The 24,659-nt window shown below is 47.2% G+C and overlaps 1 protein-coding gene across 1 annotated transcript in view; it reads left to right on the top strand.

Moving 5' to 3' along the window:
* SPTBN2 (spectrin beta, non-erythrocytic 2) overlaps nt 1-24,659 on the top strand; it is a 174,730-nt gene that overhangs the window by 19,905 nt on the left and 130,166 nt on the right. The window contains exon 2 of the mRNA XM_038764161.1: nt 7,081-7,259. Coding sequence (XP_038620089.1) covers nt 7,103-7,259 — 157 coding nt within the window. The 5' untranslated portion in view covers nt 7,081-7,102. The remainder of the gene's footprint in view (nt 1-7,080; nt 7,260-24,659) is intronic.

A 24,659-nucleotide genomic window follows, 5' to 3' on the forward strand; every position in this document is an offset into this window, starting at 1 on the left:
GCTGTCCATCCCCTCGCCCCCTCCTACCTCACTTCCCTTCTGTCCTTCTCCAGCCCAGCCCGCACCCTCCGCTCCTCCGCCGCTAATCTCCTCACCATACCTCGTTCTCGCCCGTCCCGCCATCGACCCCCGGCCCACGTCATCCCCCGGGCCTGGAATGCCCTCCCTCTGCCCATCCGCCAAGCTGGCTCTCTTCCTCCCTTCAAGGCCCTGCTGAGAGCTCACCTCCTCCAGGAGGCCTTCCCAGACTGAGCCCGTTACTTCCTCTCCCCCCATCTCCCTCTCCATCCCCCCATCTTACCTCCTTCCCTTCCCCACAGCACCTGTATATATGTATATATATATTTGTACATATTTATTACTCTATTTATTTATTTATTTATTTATTTTACTTGTACGTATCTATTCTATTTATTTTATTTTGTTAGTACGTTTGGTTTTGTTCTCTGTCTCCCCCTTTTAGACTGTGAGCCCACTGTTGGGTAGGGACTGTCTCTATATGTTGCCAACTTGGACTTCCCAAGTGCTTAGTCCAGTGCTCTGCACATAGTAAGCGCTCAATAAATACGATTGATTGATTGATTGATTGATTGATTGGTGAGGTGACAGTCTCCACCTCCCTGCCCTGGCTTCAGGGAATAGGGATCCCCTAAAAGTCTGGAATAGGCTTGGGTGAACCAAGGAGTTTTGCGGCATTCCCAGCCCCCCGCGTTATATCTGACTAGGCTAATGACTCCGCAGCAATTCCCTCCTAGGAGAGCCTGCTTCACGCCAGGGGGGTCGCGTAATGGGTTTTCCCCGTGCATGAGCCTTTTAGACTGTGAGCCCACTGTTGGGTAGGGACTGTCTCTATAGGTTGCCAATTTGTACTTCCCAAGCGCTTAGTACAGTGCTCTGCACATAGTAAGCGCTCAATAAATACGATTGATGATGAGCCATGCTTTCAGAGAAGCAGTGTGGCCTAGTGGATCGGGAATTGGCCTGAGTTCTAATCCCGGCTCCGTCACATGTCTGCTCTTTGACCTTGGACAAGTCACTTAGCTTCTCTGGGCCTCAGTTACCTCATCTGTAAAATGGGAATTAAGACTGTGAGCCCCACGTGGGACAGGGATTGTGTCCACCCTGATTAGCTTGTCTCTATCCCGGCGCTTGGAGCTGTGCTTGACACGTAGTAAGCGCTTAGCAAATACCATCATTATTATTCTTATATTACCAAATAGAGAGGTGCTTAACAAACTAGAGAAGCAGCATGGCTCAGTGGAAAGAACTCGGGCTTCGGGGTCGGAGGTTATGGGTTCAAATCCGGCTCCGCCAATTGTCAGCTGTGTGACTTTGGACAAGTCACTTCATTTCTCTGGGCCTCAGCTACCTCATCTGTAAAATGGGGATGAAGACTGTGAGCCCCCCGTGGGACAACCTGATCACCTCGTAACCTCCCCAGTGCTTAGAACAGTGCTTTGCAAATAGTAAGTGCATAATAAATGCCATCATTATTATTATTATTAAATACCATGATTATTATTATTACTTGTCTGCTTTGTGACCTTGGGCAAGTCGCTTCACTTCTCTGGGCCTCAGTTACCTCATCTGTAAAAAGGGGATTAAGACTGTGAGCCCCCCATGGGACAAACTGATCACCTTGTAACAACCTCCCCAGTGCTTAGAACAGTGCTTTACACATAGTAAGTGCTTAATAAATGCCATCATTATTATTATTAAATACCATGATTATTATTATTACTTGTCTGCTGTGTGACCTTGGGCAAGTCACTTCACTTCTCTGGGCCTCAATTACCTCATCTGTAAAAAGGGGATGAAGACTGTGAGCCCCCCATGGGACAACCTGATCACCTTGTAACCTCCCCTGTGCTTAGAACGGTGCTTTGCACATAGTAAGTGCTTAATAAATGCCATCATTATTATTATTATTAAATACCATGATTATTATTATTACTTGTCTGCTGTGTGACCTTGGGCAAATCACTTCACTTCTCTGGGCCTCAGTTACCTCATCTGTAAAAAGGGGATTAAGACTGTGAGCCCCCCATGGGACAAACTGATCACCTTGTAACAACCTCCCCAGTGCTTAGAACAGTGCTTTACACATAGTAAGTGCTTAATAAATGCCATCATTATTATTATTAAATACCATGATTATTATTATTACTTGTCTGCTGTGTGACCTTGGGCAAGTCACTTCACTTCTCTGGGCCTCAATTACCTCATCTGTAAAAAGGGGATGAAGACTGTGAGCCCCCCATGGGACAACCTGATCACCTTGTAACCTCCCCTGTGCTTAGAACGGTGCTTTGCACATAGTAAGTGCTTAATAAATGCCATCATTATTATTATTATTAAATACCATGATTATTATTATTACTTGTCTGCTGTGTGACCTTGGGCAAGTCACTTCACTTCTCTGGGCCTCAGTTACCTCATCTGTAAAAAGGGGATTAAGACTGTGAGCCCCCCATGGGACAAACTGATCACCTTGTAACAACCTCCCCAGTGCTTAGAACAGTGCTTTACACATAGTAAGTGCTTAATAAATGCCATCATTATTATTATTAAATACCATGATTATTAGTATTACTTGTCTGCTGTGCGAACTTGGGCAGGTCACTTCACTTCTCTGGGCCTCACTTACCTAATCTGTAAAGTGGAGATTGAGACTATGAGCCCCACGTGGGACAGGGACTGTGTCCAACCTGATTAGCCTGTATCTTCTCCAACACTCAGAACAGTGCCTGGCACATAGTAAGTACTTAGCAAATACCATAAAAGACAAAAAAACCCTAAAATATGCCTCTGTACATATACATAATAATAATGATGGCATTTATTAAGCACTTACTATTCTAAGCACTGGGGAGGTTACAAGGTGATCAGGTTGTCCCACGGGGGGCTCACAGTCTTCATCCCCATTTTCCAGATGAGGGAACTGAGGCCCAGAGAAGTGAAGTGACTTGGCCAAAGTCACCCAGCTGACAATTGGCGGAGCTGGGATTTGATCCCGTGACCTCTGACGCCAAAGTCCGGGCTCTTTCCACTGAGCCACGCCGGTTTTCAATAGCTCCCCATACCCCTTTCCCCTCCTCGGACCTAGGAATCCTGCCTTTGTAACCCCAGAAGTCCTGATTTTGGGTGAAGAAACCGGCCCCTTGGTCTTTGGGAGACCCTGGGAAACAGACGGCCAACAGATAGCCCCCCAACCCCTTTTCCCCGCCCAGCCGCTGATGAATGGAAACCGATCCTCGACTTCCAAAGGGCGGATCTCCCGCACCCAACAGCTCTTCTGAAACCCACATGTTTGACTTGGATGGAGCGTTATTTGCTCGACCAAAGTCCGGAGTGGTGTTGTCCACAGCAAACTGAGGGCTATTTAACTTTCCGCCAGCGAGGTCTGGGCTCTTATCTCCCCGTGGGAGCCCTGCAGAGGACTCTCTCTAAGTGGAGAAAGAGTTTGAGAATCATTCATGCCGTAATAATAATAATGATGGCATTTGTTAAGCGCTTACTATGTGCAAAGCACTGTTCTAAGCGCTGGGGAGGAAACAAGGGGATCAGGTTGTCATCATCATCATCAATCGTATTTATTGAGCGCTTACTGTGTGCAGAGCACTGGACTAAGCGCTTGGGAAGTCCAAGTTGGCAACATATAGAGACAGTCCCTACCCAACAGTGGGCTCACGGTCTAAAAGGGGGAGACAGAGAACAAAACCAAACATACTAACAAAATAAAATAAATAGAATAGATAGGTACAAGTTAAATAAATAAATAGAGTAACAAATATGTACAAACATCTATACATATATACAGGTGCTGTGGGGAAGGGAAGGAGGTAAGATGGGGGGGATGGAGAGGGGGACGAGGGGGAGAGGAAGGAAGGGGCTCAGTCTGGGAAGGCCTCCTGGAGGAGGTGAGCTCTCAGTAGGGCCTTGAAGGGAGGAAGGGAGGTTGTCCCACGGGGGGCTCACGGTCTTCATCCCCATTTTCCAGATGAGGGAACTGAGGCACAGAGAAGTGAAGTGACTTGCCCAAAGTCACACAGCCGACAGTTGGTGGAGCCGGAATTCGAACCCATGACCTCTGACTCCCAAGCCCGGGCTCTTTCCACTGAGCCACGCTCCTTAAGTGGCAGGGAGGCACATAGTGCTTGACAGTGTGGCCTGCTGGATAGAGCATGGGCTTGGGAGCCAGAAGGATCTGGGTTCTATTCCTGGATCCACTACTTACCTGCTGTTTGACCTTGGGTAAGTCACTTAACTTCCTCGTGCCTCAGTTACCATATCGCTAAAACAAAAATTAAGACTCTGAACCCCATGTGGGACATGGACTAGGTCCAATCTGACAAGAGAAGCAGCATGGCTCAGTGGAAAGAGCCCGGGCTTAAGAGTCAGAGGTCATGGGTTCTAATCCCGGCTCCGCCACTTGTCAGCTGTGCGACTTTCAGCAAGTCACGTCACATCTCTGTGCCTCAGTGACCTCACCTGGAAAATGGGGATTAAACCGTGAGCCCCATGTGAAACAACCTGATCACCTTGTAACCTCCCCAGCGCTTAGAACAGTGCTTTGCACATAGTAAGTGCTTAATAAATGTCATTATTATTATTCATTCATTCATTCATTCAATCATATTTATTGAGCGCTTACTGTGTGCAGAGCACTGTACTAAGAGCTTGGGAAGTACAATTTGGCAACATATAGAGACGGTCCCTCCCCAACAGCGGGCTCACAGTCTAGAAGGGGGAGATAGACAACAAAACAAAACATATTAACCAAATAAAATAAATAAATATGCACAAGTAAAATAAATAGAGTATTATTAAAGTGTGAGCCCCATGTGGGCCCTGATGATCTTGTAGCTACCCCATTATTTATCATAATTAAAGCACTTGACTTGAAAGCGATCAATCCCCTTGCCCCCTCCTACCTCACCTCGCTGCTCTCCAACTACAACCCAGCCCACATGCTTCTTTCCTTTAGTGCCAGCCTTCTCACTGTGTCTCCATCCCGTCTGCCTCACCGCCGACCCCTCGCCCATGTCATCATCATCATCAATCGTATTTATTGAGCGCTTACTGTGTGCAGAGCACTGTACTAAGCGCTTGGGAAGTCCAAGTTGGCAACATATGGAGACAGTCCCTACCCAAAAGTGGGCTCACAGTCTAAAACGGGGAGACAGAGAGGCCCAAGTCCTGCCTCTGGCCTGGAATGCCCTCCCTCCCTGAGATCCTACAAACCATCACTCTCTCCCACTTCAAAATCTTATCCAAGGCCCACCTCCTCCAAGAGGCCTTCCCTGACTAAGCGCCCCCTTTCCTCTTCTCCCACTCCCTTTATCCAGCCCCCCGTCTCAGCTCCACAGCACTTATCAATCAATCAATCGTATTTATTGAGCGCTTACTGTGTGCAGAGCACTGTACGAAGCGCTTGGGAAGTCCAAGTTGGCAACATCTAGAGACGGTCCCTACCCAACAGTGGGCTCACAGTCTAAAAGGGGGAGACAGAGAACAAAACAAAACATACTAACAAAATAAAATAAATAGAATAGATATGTTCAAGTAAAATAAATAAATAAATAAATAAATAAATAAATAAATAAATAGTGATAAATAAATAAATAAATAAGTAGAGTAATATGTCCCTTATGTCCCTATCCGTCATTTATTCATTTCTGTTAACGTCCGTCTCCCCCTCTAGACTGCAAGCTCGTTGTGGGCGGGGAATTGGGTCTATCGTGGAAAGAGCCCGGGCTTTGAAGTCAGAGGTCGTGGGTTCGATTCCCGGCTCCGCCGCTTGTCTGCTGGGTGACCTTAGGCAAGCCACTTAACTTCTCTGAGCCCCAGTTACCTCATCTGTAAAATGGGAAGTAAGACTGTGAGCCCCATGTGGGACAACCTGATTACCTTGTATCTACCACAGTGCTTGGCACATAGTAAGTGCTTAACAAATACCATTATTGTTGTTATTATTATTATTAGAAAAGCAGCGTGGCTCAGTGGAAAGAGCACGGGCTTGGGAGCCAGAGGTCATGGATTCTAATCCCAGCACCGCCGCATGTCTGCTGCGTGACCTTGGGCAAGTCACTTATCTGAGTCTCAGTTACCTCATCTGTAAAATGGGGATTCAGACTGTGAGCCCCACATGGGACAACCTGATCACCTTGTACCCCCCCAGCGCTTAGAACAGTGTTTTCCACATAGTAAGCGCTTAACAAATGCCATCATCATTATTATTATTATTTCTTGTTGTACTGTACTCACCCAAGCACTTAATACAGTGCTCTGCATTCATTCATTCATTCGATCGTATTTATTGAGTGCTTACTGTGTGCAGAGCACTGTACTAAGCGCTCGGGAAGTACAAGTCGGCAACAGATAGAGACAATCCCTACCCAACAACGGGCTCACAGTCTAGAAGGGGGAGACAGACACAGAACAAAACATGGAGACAGGTGTCAAAATCGTCAGAACAAATAGAAGTAAAGCTATAGGCACATCATTAACAAAATAAACAGAATAGTAAATATGTACAAGTAAAATAAATAGAGTAATAAATCTGTACAAACATATATAGAGAAGCAGCGTGGCTCAATGGAAAGAGCACGGGCTTTGGAGTCAGAGGTCATGGGTTCAAATCCCGGCTCTGCCAATTGCCAGCTGCGTGACTTTGGGCAAGTCACTTCACTTCTCTGTGCCTCAGTTCCCTCATCTGTAAAATGGGGATGAAGACTGTGAGGCCCCTGGGGGACAACCTGATCACCTTGTAACCTCCCCAGCGCTTAGAACAGTGCTTTGCACATAGTAAGCGCTTAATAGAAATACCATTATTATTATTATTATATTTACGGGTGCTGTGGGGAGGAGAAGGAGGTAGGGCGGGGTGATGGGGAGGAGGAGAGAAAAAAGGGGGCTCAGTCTGGGAATTTAAACATCCAATAAATACGATTGAATGAATTCAGTGCTTGGCATCTAGTGATCACTTGACAAATACTACAATTGCTATGATTATTACCATTATTAGTCTAATTCAGATGCTAACGAGCCCGCTTTCCCCCCTCCACTCCCATTTTGCAGGCTTGGGAGTTCCTCCAACACTATGAGCAGCACCCTTTCACCCACGGACTTTGACAGTCTGGAGATCCAGGGTCAATACAGCGACGTCAACAACCGCTGGGAACTTCCCGACGCTGACTGGGACAATGAGAACAGCTCGGCCCGGCTCTTCGAGCGCTCCCGGATCAAGGCTTTGGCAGGTGGGCCCCTCAAAGCAGAAGATGGGAGGCCGGTCGGGGGGTCTCGGGACAAAAACAAACCTTCCCTAAAGAGCCCATTCTCCTAAATGGGAACCAGAATCCTCCTCCATCCATTTGGGAAGTCAAATGGAAGTCAAACCACTTCCCTGGACCAGTCAAACCACTTCCCTGGACCTCTTCCCTAGTGACCTCAAGAGCCGTGGGGATTTAGGATTTAGAGAAGCAGTGTTGCATAGTGGATAGACCACGGTCCTGGCAGTCAGAGAGGGGGACACCGGTCAGAGGGTCTCGGGACAAAAACAAACCTTCCCTAAAGAGCCCATTCTCCTAAATGGGAACCAGAATCCTCCTCCACCCATTTGGGAAGTCAAATGGAAGTCAAACCACTTCCCTGGACCAGTCAAACCACTTCCCTGGACCTCTTCCCTAGTGACCTCGAGAGCCGTATGGATTTAGGATTTAGAGAAGCAGTGTTGCATAGTGGATAGACCACGGTCCTGGCAGTCAGAGAGGGGGACACCGGTCAGAGGGTCTCGGGACAAAAACAAACCTTCCCTAAAGAGCCCATTCTCCTAAATGGGAACCAGAATCCTCCTCCATCCATTTGGGAAGTCAAATGGAAGTCAAACCACTTCCCTGGACCAGTCAAACCACTTCCCTGGACCTCTTCCCTAGTGACCTCAAGAGCCGTATGGATTTAGGATTTAGAGAAGCAGTGTTGCATAGTGGATAGACCACGGTCCTGGCAGTCAGAGAGGGGGACACCGGTCAGAGGGTCTCGGGACAAAAACAAACCTTCCCTAAAGAGCCCATTCTCCTAAATGGGAACCAGAATCCTCCTCCATCCATTTGGGAAGTCAAATGGAAGTCAAACCACTTCCCTGGACCAGTCAAACCACTTCCCTGGACCCTAGTGACCTCAAGAGCCGTGGGGATTTAGGATTTAGAGAAGCAGTGTTGCATAGTGGATAGACCACGGTCCTGGCAGTCAGGAGGTCATGAGTTCTAATCCTGCCTCAGCCACTTGTCTGCTATGCGGCCTTGGGCGAGTCACTTCTCTGGGCCTCAGTCAACTCCTCTGTCAAATGGGGATGATTGAGGCTCTGAGCCCCATATGGGACAGGGACTGTGTCCAACCCGATTTGCTTGTATCCACCCCAGTGATTAGCACACAGTAAGGGCTTAATAAATACCACTATTATTATTATTATTATTGGGAAAATCAAGGGCGCTCTCTACTTCAGATATACTCGAGCACGGCAGTTCAATTCTCCCAGTCTTATATCATATAAAAATTAAAGTGGTACTTGCTAAATGCTCACAACGTGCCAAGCACTGTGCTAAGCACTGGGATAATCTCCCCTTGACTGTAAACTCGTGTGGGCAGGGAATGTGTCTGTTTGTTGTTCTATTGTACTCTCCTAAGCGCTTAGTAGAGTGCTCTGCACACAGTAAGAGTTCAGTAAATACAATTGAACGAGTGAATACAAGTTCAACAGGTCAGACACAGCCCCTGGCCCATATGGGGCTCACAGTCTAAGTAGGAGGGAAAACAGGTATAGAATCCCCATTCTCTAGATGAAGAAACTGAGGCACCGAGAAGTGAAGTGACTTGTCAATCAGTCAGTTGCATTAACTGAGCGCTTACTGTGTGCAGAGCTCTGTACTAAGCACTTGGGAGAATACAACGCAACAATAAATAGACGCATTCCCTGCCCACGAGCTTACAATCTAGAGGAAGTTCAGCCAAGACTTGTCCACAGCCAGCGGCGGAGTTGAGATTAGAACCCAGACCCTCTGATCCAATAAATCTGACTGAGTGGATGAATGAATGAATGAATTCCCAGGCCTAGAGAAGCGGCGTGGCCCAGTGGAAAGAGCCCGGGCTTTGCAGTCAGAGGTCATGGGTTCAAATCCTGGCTCTGCCAATTGTCAGCTGTGTGACTTGGGGCACTTCACTTCTCTGGGCCTCAGTGACCTCATCTGCGAAATGGGGGTGAAGACTGTGTGCCCGCCGTGGGACAATCTCATCACCTTGTAAGCTCCCCATAGAACAATGCTTTGCACATAGTAAGCGCTTAATAAATGCCATCGTTATTATTATTATTTTGTCTTTGTCCAGAAACGCTCTGGGCATGTTACTCCCCTCCTCAAAAATCTCCAGTGGCTACCAATCAATCTGCGCATCAGGCAGAAACTCCTCACCCTGGGCTTCCAGGCTGTCCATCCCCTCGCCTCCTCCTCCCTCACCTCCCTTCTGTCCTTCTCCAGCCCAGCCCGCGTCCTCCGCTCCTCCGCTGCCAATCTCCTCACCATACCTCGTTCTCGCCTGTCCCGCCATCGACCCCTGGCCCACGTCATCCCCCGGGCCTGGAATGCCCTCCCTCTGCCCATCCGCCAACCTCGCTCTCTGCCTCCCTTCAAGGCCCTACTGAGAGCTCACCTCCTCCAGGAGGCCTTCCCACACTCAGCCCCTTCCTTCCTCTCCCCCTCGTCCCCCTCTCCATCCCCCCCATCTTACCTCCTTCCCTTCCCCACTGCACCTGTATATATGCATATATGTTTGTACGTATTTGTTACTCATTTATTTATTTCTTTTACTTGTACATATCTATTCTATTTATTTTATTTTGTTAGTTTGTTTGGTTTTGTTCTCTGTCTCCCCCTTTTAGACTGTGAGCCCACTGTTGGGTAGGGACTGTCTCTATATGTTGCCAACTTGGACTTCCCAAGCGCTTAGTCCAGTGCTCTACACACAGTAAGCGCTCAATAAATACGATTGATGATGATGATGATATTATTTTCACGAGGCCGCTTGGGTTCCCTCAGTTTCCATTGAATCCTTTGCTTATTTTTTTGACCAGTTTCCTCTGCGTTCCCTTTCCCCCTCCTGCTTATTCCCTTCATCAAAGTCCACCCTGCTTCTCCCTGTCACCTTTTGGCTCTACCTCATCCATCGCCCTTGACTCCTCTTCCCCACCTGTTCCCTTCACCTGTCGGCTGCTACCATCCCACCTGTTCCACCTTGCCCATTCCCTGGAGCGTGTTTTCTCTCTCCCCGCTCCTCCGACCTATTCTTCCTGGCCTGTTCCCACCCCTGCCCGGGCACCCGTTCTCCCTCACCGCTCTCCCACTGTCCCTCCACCGCCCTCCTCTTCTCCCTTCTCCCTTGTATTTATTTTACTTGTACATATCTATTCTATTTTATTTGGCTAATATGTTCGGTTTCATTCTCTGCCTCCCCCTTCTAGACTGTGAGCCCACTGTTGGGTAGACACCGTCTCTAGATGTTGCCAACTTAGTGCAGTTGAAGCAGCGTGGCTCAGTGGAAAATAATAATAATAATAATAGTAATAATGATGGCATTTGTTAAGTGGAAAAGAGCCCGGGCTTTGGAGTCAGAGGTCATGACTCTCCCCCTCGTCCCCCTCTCCATCCCCCCCATCTTACCTCCTTCCCTTCCCCACAGCACCTGTATATATGTATATGTGTTTGTACAGATTTATTACTCTATTTATTTATTTATTTTACTTGTACATATCTATCCTATTTATTTTATTTTGTTAGTATGTTTGGTTTTGTTCTCTGTCTCCCCGTTTTAGACTGTGAGCCCACTGTTGGGTAGGGACTGTCTCTATATGTTGCCAATTTGTACTTCCCAAGCGCTTAGTACAGTGCTGTGCACATAGCAAGCGCTCAATAAATACGATTGATGATGATGATGGGTTCAAATCCCGGCTCCGCCCCCTGTCTGCTGTGTGACCTTAGGCAAGTCACTTCACTTCTCCGAGCCTCAGCTACTTCATCTGGCAAATGGGGATTAAGACTGTGAGCCCCACGTGGGACGACTTAATCACCTTGTATCCCCCCCCAGCGCTTAGAACAGTGCTCTGCACATAGTAAGCGCTTACCAAATGCAGCGTGGCTCCGTGGCAAAATCACCGGCTTTGGAGTCAGAAGTCATGGGTTCAAATCCCGGCTCCGCCAATGGTCAGCTGTGTGACTTTGGGCGAGTCACTTCACTTCTCTGGGCCTCACTTACCTCATCTGTAAAATGGGGATTAAGACTGTGAGCCCTCTGTTGGACAACCTGATCACCTTGTAACCTCTCCAGCGCTTAGAACAGTGCTTTGCACATAGTAAGCGCTTAATAAATGCCATAAAAAATGCCATTATTATTATTATTATTACAGTGCTCTGCACACAGTAAGCGCTCAATAAATACAATTGATTGATTGATTGATTGATATTGATTCTCCTCCTCCTCCCTTGGCCACCGCTCTCCCCTCAGGCTCCTCCGGGCCCAAACTTGCCGGACGGGCCTTGCCACGTTCCTGACCGCAGTTGTCATGGCGACGGGAGGGTAGTTCCCACCAGATACCACAGCCACTGGGGATGGGCTGAGTCACCCACACAGCTCCGTTGCCACCCACCCCGTCTGGTTGCCCCACACCCGCCACCCCCCACAACTCATCTGCACGGGCCTGCCCGCCGAAAAGACTCCACCTCCATGCCAGTCCGCCGGAGACACCCCAAACAGTCGTTCAGTCGTACTTACTGAACGCTCACGGTGGGCCGACACTATCAATCAATCGTATTTATTGAGCGCTTACTGTGTGCAGAGCACTGGACTAAGAGCTTGGGAAGTACAAGTTGGCGGTCCCTACCCAACAGTGGGCTCACAGTCTAACTCACAGTTAACTCACAGTCACAGGCTCACTATACAATAACAATGACAATGATGGCATCTATTAAGTGCTTACTACGTGCAAAGCACTGTTCTAAGCGCTGGGGAGGTTACAAGGTGATCAGGTTGGCCCACGGGGGGCTCACCGTCTTAATCCCCGTTTGACAGATGAGGGAACTGAGGCCCAGAGAATAATAATAATAATAATGTTGGTATTTGTTAAGCGCTTACTATGTGCAAAGCACTGTTCGGAATACAAAGAGATGAGGTTGTCCCATGTGGGGCTCACAGTCTTCGTCCCCATTTGACAGATGAGGGAACTGAGACCCAGAGAATAATAATAATGTTGGTATTTGTTAAGCGCTTACTGTGTGCAAAGCACTGTTGGGAATACAAGGAGATGAGGTCGTCCCATGTGGGGCTCACTGTCTTAATCCCCATTTGACAGATGAGGGAACTGAGGCCCAGAGAATAATAATAATGTTGGTATTTGTTAAGAGCTTACTATGTGCAAAGCACTGTTCGGAATACAAGGAGATGAGGTTGTCCCATGGGGGGCTCACAGTCTTCATCCCCATTTGACAGATGAGGGAACGGAGGCCCAGAGAACAATAATAATAATAATGTTGGTATTTGTTAAGCGCTTACTATGTGCAAAGGACTGTTCGGAATACAAGGAGATGAGGTCGTCCCATGTGGGGCTCACTGTCTTCATCCCCATTTGACAGAAGAGGGAACTGAGGCCCAGAGAATAATAATAATGTTGGTATTTGTTAAGCGCTTACTATGTGCAAAGCACTGTTCGGAATACAAGGAGATGAGGTTGTCCCATGTGGGGTTCACAGTCTTCATCCCCATTTGACAGATGAGGGAACTGAGGCCCAGAGAATAATAATAATAATGTTGGTATTTGTTAAGCACTTACTATGTGCAAAGCACTGTTCGGAATACAAGGAGATGAGGTTGTCCCATGGGGGGCTCACAGTCTTCATCCCCATTTGGCAGATGAGGGAACTGAGGCCCAGAGAATAATAATGTTGGCATTTGTTAAGCACTTACTATGTGCAAAGCACTGTTCGGAATACAAGGAGATGAGGTTGTCCCATGTGGGACTCACAGTCTTCATCCCCATTTGACAGATGAGGGAACTGAGGCCCAGAGAAGTGAAGTGACTTGCCCAAAGTCACGCAGCTGACAGTTGGCGGAGCCGGGATTTGAACCCATGACCTCTGACTCCAAAGCCCGGGCTCTTTCCACTGAGCCACGCTACTACTCTGCTTAGATCTGTATTAGAACCTAGGTCCTCTGTCTGACAGACCCATACTCTTTCCACCTCGTCACACTGCTTCTCAAATTAGCAGGCTTGCTATACTAAGCGCTTGGGAGAGTACGATACAACAATAACCAGACACGGTCCCTGTCCACAACGAGTACTTCTAGACTGTGAGCCCGCTGTTGGGTAGGGACCGTCTCTATGTGTTGCCAACTTGGACTTCCCAAGCGCTTAGTACAGTGCTGCGCACACAGTAAGCGCTCAATGAATACGGTTGAATGAATGAACGAAAGGGGAGGCAGATAGCAGAACAAATAAAGAAATGACAGATGTGGACATAAGTGCTGAGGGGCTGCGGGGGGGAAGAGCAAAAAAAAAATGATGGCATTTGTTAAGCGCTTACTATGTGCAAAGCAGTGCTCATTCATTCAATCATATTTATTGAGCGCCTACTGTGTGCAGAGCACTGGACTAAGCGCTTGGGAAGTACAAGTTGGCAACATATAGAGATGGTCCCTACCAAGCAACGGGCTCACAGTCTAATAATAATAATAATCATAATGGCATTTATTAAGCGCTTACTATGTGCAAAGCACTGTTCTAAGCACTGGGGAAATTACAAGGTGATCAGGTTGTCCCAGAGGGGGCTCTCAGTCTTAATCCCCATTTTGCAGATGAGGTAACTGAGGCCCAGAGAAGTGAAGTGACTTCACCAAAGTCACACAGCTGGCAATTGGCGGAGCTGGGATTTGAACCCGTGACCTCTGACTCCAATCAATCAATCAATCAATCAATCAATCGTATTTATTGAGCGCTTACTGTGTGCAGAGCACTGTACTAAGCACTTGGGAAGTACAAGTTGGATAATAATAATGATAGCATTTATTAAGCGCTTACTATGTGCAAAGCACTGGGGAGGTTACAAGATGATCAGGTTGTCGCACCGGGGGCTCACAGTCTTCATCCCCATTTTACAGATGAGGTAACTGAGGCCCAGAGAAGTGAAGTGACTTGCCCAAAGTCACACAGCTGACAATTGGCAGAGCCGGGATTTGAACCCATGACCTCTGACTCCAAAGCCCGGGCTCTTTCCACTGAGCCACGCTGCTTCTCTAGAAGTTCTAAGTCGCTGTCCTAAGTGATGGCGGGGGATACAGTAATAATATTGGTATTTGTTAAGCGCTTACTATGTGCATAGCACTGTTCTAAGTGCTGGGGGGGGGATGCAAGGTGATCACGTTGTCCCACGCGGGGCTCACAGTCTTAATCCCCATTTTACAGATGAGGTAACTGAGGCTCAGAGATGTTAGGTGACTCGCCCAAAGTCACGCAGCTGCTTAGGATTAGAACTCATGACCTCAGACTCCCGAGCCCGGGCTCTTTCCACCGAGCCATGCCAGGGCGACGCAGAAGGGAGTGGAAGGTGAGGAAAAGGGGGATCAGTCTGGGAAGGCCTCTTGGAGGAGGTGGGCCTTCAATAAGGCTTTGAACGGGGGAAGAGTCATTGTCCTCCCGGGGAAAGTAGAGCGGTCAGAAGAGGGTGAAGTGTCCTTGGAGAACAGCCAGTCAGTCGATCGATCGTATTTATTGAGCGCTTATTGTGTGCAGAGCACTGTACTAAGCATTTACTCTATTTATTTATTTATTTTATTTGTACATATCTATTCTATTTATTTTATTTTGTTAGTGTGTTTGGTTTTGTTCTCTGTCTCCCCCTTTTAGACTGTGAGCCCGCTGTTGGGTAGGGACTGTCTCTAGATGTTGCCAATTTGTACTTCCCAAGCGCTTAGTACAGTGCTCTGCACATAGTAAGCGCTCAATAAATACGATTGATGATGATGATGATGATTTGGGAGAGTACAATACAGCAATATAATAGACACCCTCCCGGCCCAGAACAAGCTTATGATGCTGCTGCTGCCATTTATTAAGCGCTTACTATGTGCAAAGCACTGTACTAAGCATTTACTCTATTTATTTATTTATTTTATTTGTCCATATCTATTCTATTTATTTCATTTTGTTAGTATGTTTGGTTTTGTTCTCTGTCTCCCCCTTTTAGACTGTGAGCCCACTGTTGGGTAGGGACTGTCTCTAGATGTTGCCAATTTGTACTTCCCAAGCGCTTAGTACAGTGCTCTGCACATAGTAAGTGCTCAATAAATGCGATTGATGACGATGATAATGATTTGGGAGAGTACAATACAGCAATATAATAGACACCCTCCCCGCCCAAGCTTATGATGATGCTGCTGCCATTTATTAAGCGCTTACTATGTGCAAAGCACTGTTCTAAGCACTGGGGAGGTTACAAGGTGATCAGGTTGTCCCGCGGGGGGCTCTCAGTCTTCAGCCCCATTTTCCAGATGAGGTCACTGAGGCACAGAGAAGTGACTTACCCAAAGTCGCACAGCTGACAATTGGTGGAGCTGGGATTTGAACCCGTGACCTCTGACTCCAAAGCCGGGCTCTTTAACAATAATAATAATAATGATGGCATTTATTAAGCGCTTACTATGTGCAAAGCACTGTTCTAAGCATTGGGGAGGTTACAAGGTGATCAGATTGTCCCACGGGGGGCTCTCAGTCTTCATCCCCATTTTCCAGATGAGGTAACTGAGGCACAGAGAAGTGACTTGCCCAAAGTCGCACAGCTGACAATTGGCAGAGCTGGGATTTGAACCCGTGACCTCTGACTCCAAAGCCCGGCCTCTTTCCACTGAGCCACGAAGCTTATGGTCTAGAGGGATTGTAACCTCCCCAGCGCTTGGAAAAGTGCTTCGCACATAGTAAGCGCTTAACAAATACCAACATTATTATTGTATCCCCCCCGCCCCAGCACTTAGAACAATGACTTAGAGCTTCTAGACTGGGAGCCCGTTGCTGGGTAGGGACCGTCTCTATATGTTGCCAACTTGTACATCCCAAGCGCTTAGAACAGTGCTTTGCACATAGTAAGCGCTTAATAAATGCCATTATTATTATTGAATTTGGGGGAAGCCCCACCCCGTTCTTCTAAGCTCTCCTAGAGATCTTAGAAGAGGCTTCTAGCTTCAAGCCCGGGCATGGCAATCATAAGGCCATGGGTCCTAACCCCAGCTCTGCCACTTTTCCGCTGCGTGACCTTGGGTAAGTCACTTCACTTCTCTGTGCCTCAGTTATCTCATCTGTAAAATGGGGATTTGAGACTGACTTCACTTCTCTGTGCCTCCGTTATCTCATCTGTAAAATGGGGATTTGAGACTGTGAGCTCCCCATGGGACAGGGACTGTGTCCAATCCGATTTGCTTGTATCCACCCCAGGGCTTAGTACAGTGCTTTGCACATAGTAAGCGCTTAATAAATGCCATTATTATTATTATTATTGTTGAATTTGGGGGAAGCCCCACCCCATTCTTCTAGCTCTCCTAGAGATCTTAGAGGAGGCTTCTAGCTTCTAGCCCGGGCATGGCAATCAGAAGGCCGTGGGTCCTAACCCCAGCTCTGCCATTTTTCCGCTGCGTGACCTTGGGTAAGTCACTTCACTTCTCTGTGCCTCAGTTATCTCCTCTGTAAAATGGGGATTTGAGACTGACTTCACTTCTCTGTGCTTCAGTTATCTCATCTTTAAAATGGGGATTTGAGACTGTGAACCCCCCATGGGACAGGGACTGTGTCCAACCCGATTTGCTTGTATCCACCCCAGGGCTTAGTACAGTGCTTTGCACATAGTAAGTGCTTAATAAATGCTATTATTACTATTATTGTTATTATTATTGAATTTGGGGGAAGCCCCACCCCATTCTTCTAGCTCTCCTAGAGATCTTAGAGGAGGCTTCTAGCTTCTAGCCTGGGCATGGCAATCAGAAGGCCGTGGGTCCTAACCCCAGGTCTGCCATTTTTCCGCTGCGTGACCTTGGGTAAGTCACTTCACTTCTCTGTATAATGGGGATTTGAGACTGACTTCACTTCTCTGTGCCTCAGTTATCTCATCTTTAAAATGGGGATTTGAGACTGTGGGCCCCCCATGGGACAGGGACTGTGTCCAACCCGTTTGCTTGTATCCACCCCAGGGCTTAGTACAGTGCTTTGCACATAGTAAGCGCTTAATAAATGCCATTATTATTATTATTATTATCATTATTATTATTATTGAATTTGGGGGAAGCCCCACCCCACTCTTAGAGGAGCCTTCTAGCTTCTAGCCCGGGCATGGCAATCAGAAGGCCATGGGTCCTAACCCCAGCTCTGCCATTTTTCCGCTGCGTGACCTTGGGTAAGTCACTTCACTTCTCTGTGCCTCAGTTATCTCCTCTGTAAAATGGGGATTTGAGACTGACTTCACTTCTCTGTGCCTCAGTTATATCATCTTAAAAATGGGGATTTGAGACTGTGAACCCCCCATGGGACAGGGACTGTGTCCAACCCGATTTGCTTGTATCCACCCCAGGGCTTAGTACATGCCTGGCACACAGTAAGCGCTCAACAAACACCGTAATTATGATTATCATTATTATTCTAGGAGTCCGCACCCCAGAATGTTCAGACCCTGGGGGAAAGGCTCTCGCACTCACAATCAGGGAGGCGGAGTGGAGGGCACGGGCTTTGGAGTCAGAGGTCATGGGTTTAGACTGTGAGCCCAATGTTGGGTAGGGACTGTCTCTATATGTTGCCAATTTGTACTTCCCAAGCGCTTAATACAGTGCTCTGCACATAGTAAGCGCTCAATAAATACGATTGATGATGATGATGGGTTCCAATTCGGCTCTGCCAATTGTCAGCTGGGTGACTCTGGGCAAGTCACTTCACTTCTCTGGGCCTCAGTGACCTCATCTGTAAAATGGGGATGAAGACCCTGCGCCCCCCGGGGGACCACCCGATCACCTTGTAACCTCCCCAGCGCTTAGAACAGTGCTTTGCACATAGTAAGCGCTTAATAAATGCCATCATCATTATTATTATGTGGCTGAAGGGAGGGAGAGGGAAGAATCTTGTAGTCCCAGTCTCCCCATTAGCCAGGTGGGTGGGGTGCGGTGTTTGAGGGCCCCAGGCAGGGGCTGGGCTGGGAGAGGAGTGGGTAGGTAGAGTCACAGGGATAGGCGGGAGGGGCAGGGCTGGGCCAAGGAGGGTGGAGGACAACCTCATGTCCCCAGGAACATCCCTCCCCACCCCTCCAATCCCGCCCTCCCAAAAAGCAGGAATCCAACCTGTGTCTCCCTTCTAAATTGCGGGACCTAAAAGATCCCCCAACCCCCCGCCACAGGTCTCGGGGAACAGGGCAGACAGGAAACCATAATAATAATAATAAATAATAATAATAATGTTGGTATTTGTTAAGCGCTTACTATGTGCAAAGCACTGTTCTAAGCGCTGGGGGGGAATACAAGGAGATGAGGTTGTCCCATGTGGGGCTCACCGTCCTAATCCCCATTTTACAGGTGAGGGAACTGAGACACAGAGAAGTGACTTGCCCAAGGTCACACAGCAGACAGGTGGGGGAGGCGGGATTCGAACCCATGACCTGTGACTTCCAAGCCCCTGATGCCAATTTGTACTTCCCAAGCACTTAGTACAGTGCTCTGCACATAGTAAGTGCTCAATAAATACGATTGATTGATTGATTGATTTCCACTGAGCCACGCTGCTTCTCTTCTCAGGTCTCGGGGAACAGGGCAGACAGGAAACCATAATGATAATAATTAATAATAATAATAATGTTGGTATTTTTAAAGCACTTACTACGTGCCAAGCACCGTTCTAAGCTCTGGGGTAGTTGTAAGGTGATCAGGTTGCCCCACGTGGGGCTCACCGTCCTAATCCCCATTTTACAGATGAGGGAACTGAGGCACAGTGAAGTGACTTGCCCAAGGTCACACAGCAGACAAGTGGGGGAGGCGGGATTCGAACCCTTGACCTGTGACTCCCAAGCCCCTGCTCTTTCCACTGAGCCACGCTGCTTCTCTTCTCAGGTCTCGGGGAACAGGGCAGACAGGAAACCATAGTAATAATAATTAATAATAATAATAACAGTGTTGGTATTTTTAAAGCACTTACTACATGCCAAGCACTGTTCTAAGCTCTGGGGTAGTTGTAAGGTGATCAGGTTGCCCCACGTGGGGCTCACCGTCCTAATCCCCATTTTGCAGATGAGGGAACTGAGGCACAGTGAAGTGACTTGCCCAAGGTCACACAGCAGACAAGTGGGGGAGGCGGGATTCGAACCCTTGACCTGTGACTCCCAAGCCCCTGCTCTTTCCACTGAGCCACGCTGCTTCTCTTCTCAGGTCTCGGGGAACAGGGCAGACAGGAAACCACAATAATAATCATTAATAATAATAATAGTGTTGGTATTTTTAAAGCACTTACTACGTGCCAAGCACTGTTCTAAGCTCTGGGGTAGTTGTAAGGTGATCAGGTTGCCCCACGTGGGGCTCACAGTCCTAATCTCCATTTTACAGATGAGGTAACTGAGGCACAAGAAGTGAAGCAATAATAATAATGCCATTAATGCAGTACTAAATGCCATTATTATCATTATTAATAATAATTATGGTATTTGTTAAGCGCTTACTATGCGCCGAGCACTGTACTAAATGCTGGGGTTGAAACAAGGTAATCAGGTTGTCCCACACGGGGGGCTCACAGTCTTAATTCCCATTTTTACGGATGAGGTAACTGAAGCACAAAGAAGTGAAGCAATAATAATAATGCCATTAATGTAGTACTAAATGACATTATCATTATTATTATTAATAATAATTATGGTATTTGTTAGGCACTTACTATGCGCCGAGCACTGTACTAAATGCTGGGGTTGAAACAAGGTAATCAGGTTGTCCCACACAGGGGGCTCACAGTCTTAATTCCCATTTTTACAGATGAGGTAACTGAGGCGCAAAGAAGTAAAGCAATAATAATAATGCCATTAATGCCAGTACTAAATGCCATTATTATTATTATAAATAATAATTATGGTATTTGTTAAGTGCTTACTATGCGCCGAGGACTGTACTAAATGCTGGGGTTGAAACAAGGTAATCAGGTTGTCCCACACGGGGGGCTCACAGTCTTAATTCCCATTTTTACAGATGAGGTAACTGAGGCGCAAAGAAGTGAAGCAATACTAATAATGCCATCAATGCCATGACTAAATGCCATTATTACTAATAATAATAATTATGGTATTTGTTAAGATGATTGTTAATTATAATTATGGTATTTAAGTGCTTACTATGAGCCGAGCACTGCACTAAATGCTGGGGTTGAAACAAGGTAATCAGGTTGTCCCACACGGGGGGCTCACAGTCTTAATTCCCATTTTTACAGATGAGGTAACTGAGGCGCAAAGAAATGAAGCAATAATAATAATAATAATGCCATTATTATTATTAATAATTATGGTATTTGTTAAGCGCTTACTAAGCGCCGAGCACTGTACTAAATGCTGGGGTTGAAACAAGGTGATCAGGTTGTCCCACATGGGGGGCTCACAGTCTTAATTCCCATTTTTACAGATGAGGTAACTGAGGCGCAAAGAAATGAAGCAATAATAATAATAATGCCATTATTATTATTATTAATAATAATTATGGTATTTGTTAAGCACTTACTATGCGCCGAGCACTGTACTAAATGCTGGGGTTGAAACAAGGTAATCAGGTTGTCCCACACAGGGGGCTCACAGTCTTAATTCCCATTTTTACAGATGAGGTAACTGAGGCGCAAAGAAGTGAAGCAATAATAATAATGCCATTAATGCCAGTACTAAATGCCATTATTATTATGATGATTGTTAATTATAATTATGGTATTTGTTAAGTGCTTACTATGCACCGAGCACTGTACTAAATGCTGGGGTTGAAACAAGGTAATCAGGTTATCCCACACGGGGGGCTCATAGTCTTAATTCCCATTTTTACAGATGAGGTAACTGAGGCACAAAGAAGTGAAGCAATAATAATAATAACGCTATTAAGGCCAGTACTAAATGCCATTATTATTAATAATAATAATTATTATGGTATTTGTTAAGCGCTTACTACGCACCGAGCACTGTACTAAATGCTGGGGTTGAAACAAGGTAATCAGGTTGTCCCACATGGGGGGCTCACAGTCTTAATTCCCATTTTTACAGATGAGGTAACTGAGGCGCAAAGAAGTGAAGCAACAATAATAATGCCATTAATGCCAGTACTAAATGCCATTATTATTAATAATAATAATTATTATGGTATTTGTTAAGTGCTTACTATGCACCGAGCACTGTACTAAATGCTGGGGTTGAAACAAGGTAATCAGGTTGTCCCACATGGGGGGCTCACAGTCTTAATTCCCATTTTTACAGATGAGGTAACTGAGGCGCAAAGAAGTGAAGCAACAATAATAATGCCATTAATGCCAGTACTAAATGCCATTATTATTATTATTAATAATAATTATGGTATTTGTTAAGCGCTTACTATGCGCCGAGCACTGTACTAAATGCTGGGGTTGAAACAAGGTAGTCAGGTTGTCCCACACGGGGGGCTCACAGTCTTAATTCCCATTTTTACAGATGAGGTAACTGAGGCACAGAGACGTTAAGTGGCTTGCCCAAGGTCACCCAGCAGACAGGCGGCGGAGCCGGGATTAGAACCCACGACTAGGTTCCCCAGCCCGGGCTCCTGCCACTAGGCCACAATGCTCCTCTGCCATGGGGGTCAAGAGTCCAGTTGACATCACCCCGCAACTTGTGGGGTATAACCCGATGGCCTGGAAAGGCCTCATTCGATCACTCAGTCGTATTTATCGAGTGCTTACTGTGTGCAGAGCGCTGTGCTAAGCGCTTGGGAGAGTCCAATTGAGCAACAAACAGACCCATCCCCTGCCCAGAAGGAGCTTCCATTCATTCATTCGTTCATTCAATCGTATTTATTGAGCGCTGACTGTGTGCAGAGCGCTGGACTAAGTGCTTGGGAAGTACACGTTGGTGACATCATCATCAATCATATTTATTGAGCGCTTACTGTGTGCAGAGCACTGTACTAAGCGCTTTGGAAGTACAAATTGGCAACATATAGAGATGGTCCCTACCCAACAGCGGGCTCACAGTCTAGAAATGTCAGAACCCTCAGACTGTCCATCCAGAGAAGCAGCGTGGCTCAGTGGAAAGAGCCCGGGCTTTGGAGTCAGTGGTCATGGGTTCAAGTCCCGGCTCCGCCAATTGTCAGCTGGGTGACTTTGGGCAAGTCACTTCACTTCTCTGGGCCTCAGTTCCCTCATCTGGAAAATGGGGATTGACTGTGAGCCCCCCGTGGGACAACCTGATCACCTTGTATCTCCCTCAGTGCTTAGAACAGTGCTTTGCACATAGTAAGCGCTTAACAAATGCCATCATCATCATCATTATTATTATTATTATTTGGAGTCAGTGGTCATGGATTCAAATCCCAGCCCTGCCAATTGTCAGCTGGGTGACTTTGGGCAAGTCACTTCACTTCTCTGGGCCTCAGTTACCTCATTCCTAAAATGGGGGTTGACTGTGAGCCCCCCGTGGGACAACCTGATCACCTTGTAACCTCCCCAGCGCTTAAAACAGTGCTTTGCACATAGTAAGCGCTTAACAAATGCCATCATTATTATTATTTGGAGTCAGTGGTCATGGGTTCAAATCCCGGCTCCGCCAATTGTCAGCTGGGTGACTTTGGGCAAGTCACTTCACTTCTCTGGGCCTCAGCTACCTCATCTGTAAAATGGGGATTAAGACTGTGAGCCCCCCGTGGGACAACCTGATCACCTTGTATCCCCCCCCTAGCGCTTAGAACAGTGCTTTGCACATAGTAAGCGCTTAACAAATGCCATTATTATTATTATTATTATTATTATTATTTGGAGTCAGTGGTCATGGGTTCAAATCCCGGCTCCGCCAGTTGTCAGCTGGGTGACTTTGGGCAAGTCACTTCACTTCTCTGGACCTCAGCTACCTCATCTGATTAAGACTGTGAGCCCCCCGTGGGACAACCTGATCACCTTGTGTGTCCCCCAGTGCTTAGAACAGTGCTTTGCACATAGTAAACCCTTAACAAATGCCATCATCATTATTATTATTATTATCCAGTTGTCAGCTGGGTGACTCTGGGCCAGTCACTTCACTTCTCTGGGCCTCAGTGACCTCATGGGGAAAATGGGGATTGACTGTGAGCCCCCCGTGGGACAACCTGATCACCTTGTGTCCCCCCCCCCCATGCTTAGAACAGTGCTTTGCACATAGTAAGCGCTTAACAAATGCCATCATTATTATTATTTGGAGTCAGTGGTCATGGGTTCAAATCTCGGCTCCGCCAATTGTCTGCTGGGTGACTTTGGGCAAGTCACTTCACTTCTCTGGGCCTCAGCTTCTGCTTAAGACTGTGAGCCCCCCGTGGGACAACCTGATCACCTTGTATCCCCCCGGCACTTAGAACAGTGCTTTGCACATAGTAAGCCCTTAACAAATGCCATCATCATTATCATTATTATTATTATCCAGTTGTCAGCGGGGTGACTCTGGGCCAGTCACTTCACTTATCTGGGCCTCAGTGACCTCATGGGGAAAATGGGGATTGACTGTGAGCCCCCCGTGGGACAACCTGATCACCTTGCATCCCCCCGACGCTTAGAACAGTGCTTTGCACATAGTAAGCCCTTAACAAATGCCATCATCATTATTATTATTATTATCCAATTGTCAGCTGGGTGACTCTGGGCCAGTCACTTCACTTCTCTGGGCCTCAGTGACCTCATGTGGAAAATGGGAATTGACTGTGAGCCCCCCGTGGGACAACCTGATCACCTTGCATCCCCCCGGCGCTTAGAACAGTGCTTTGCACATAGTAAGCCCTTAACAAATGCCATCATCATCATTATTATTATTATCCAATTGTCAGCGGGGTGACTCTGGGCCAGTCACTTCACTTCTCTGGGCCTCAGTGACCTCATGTGGAAAATGGGGATTGACTGTGAGCCCCCCGTGGGACAACCTGATCACCTTGTATCCCCCCGGCGCTTAGAGCAGTGCTTTGCACATAGTAAGCCCTTAACAAATGCCATCATCATTATTATTATTATTATCCAATTGTCAGCTGGGTGACTCTGGGCCAGTCACTTCACTTCTCTGGGCCTCAGTGACCTCATGGGGAAAATGGGGATTGACTGTGAGCCCCCCGTGGGACAACCTGATCACCTTGTATCCCCCCGGCGCTTAGAACAGTGCTTTGCACATAGTAAGTGCTTAACAAATGCCATCATCATTATTATTATTATTATCCAATTGTCAGCTGGGTGACTCTGGGCAAGTCACTTCACTTCTCTGGGCCTCAGTGACCTCATGTGGAAAATGGGGATTGACTGTGAGCCCCCCGTGGGACAACCTGATCACCTTGTATCCCCCCGGCGCTTAGAACAGTGCTTTGCACATAGTAAGCGCTTAACAAATGCCATCATT

The sequence above is a fragment of the Tachyglossus aculeatus genome, chromosome 22 (genome assembly GCF_015852505.1).
Source record: "Tachyglossus aculeatus isolate mTacAcu1 chromosome 22, mTacAcu1.pri, whole genome shotgun sequence".
NCBI lineage: Eukaryota > Metazoa > Chordata > Mammalia > Monotremata > Tachyglossidae > Tachyglossus > Tachyglossus aculeatus.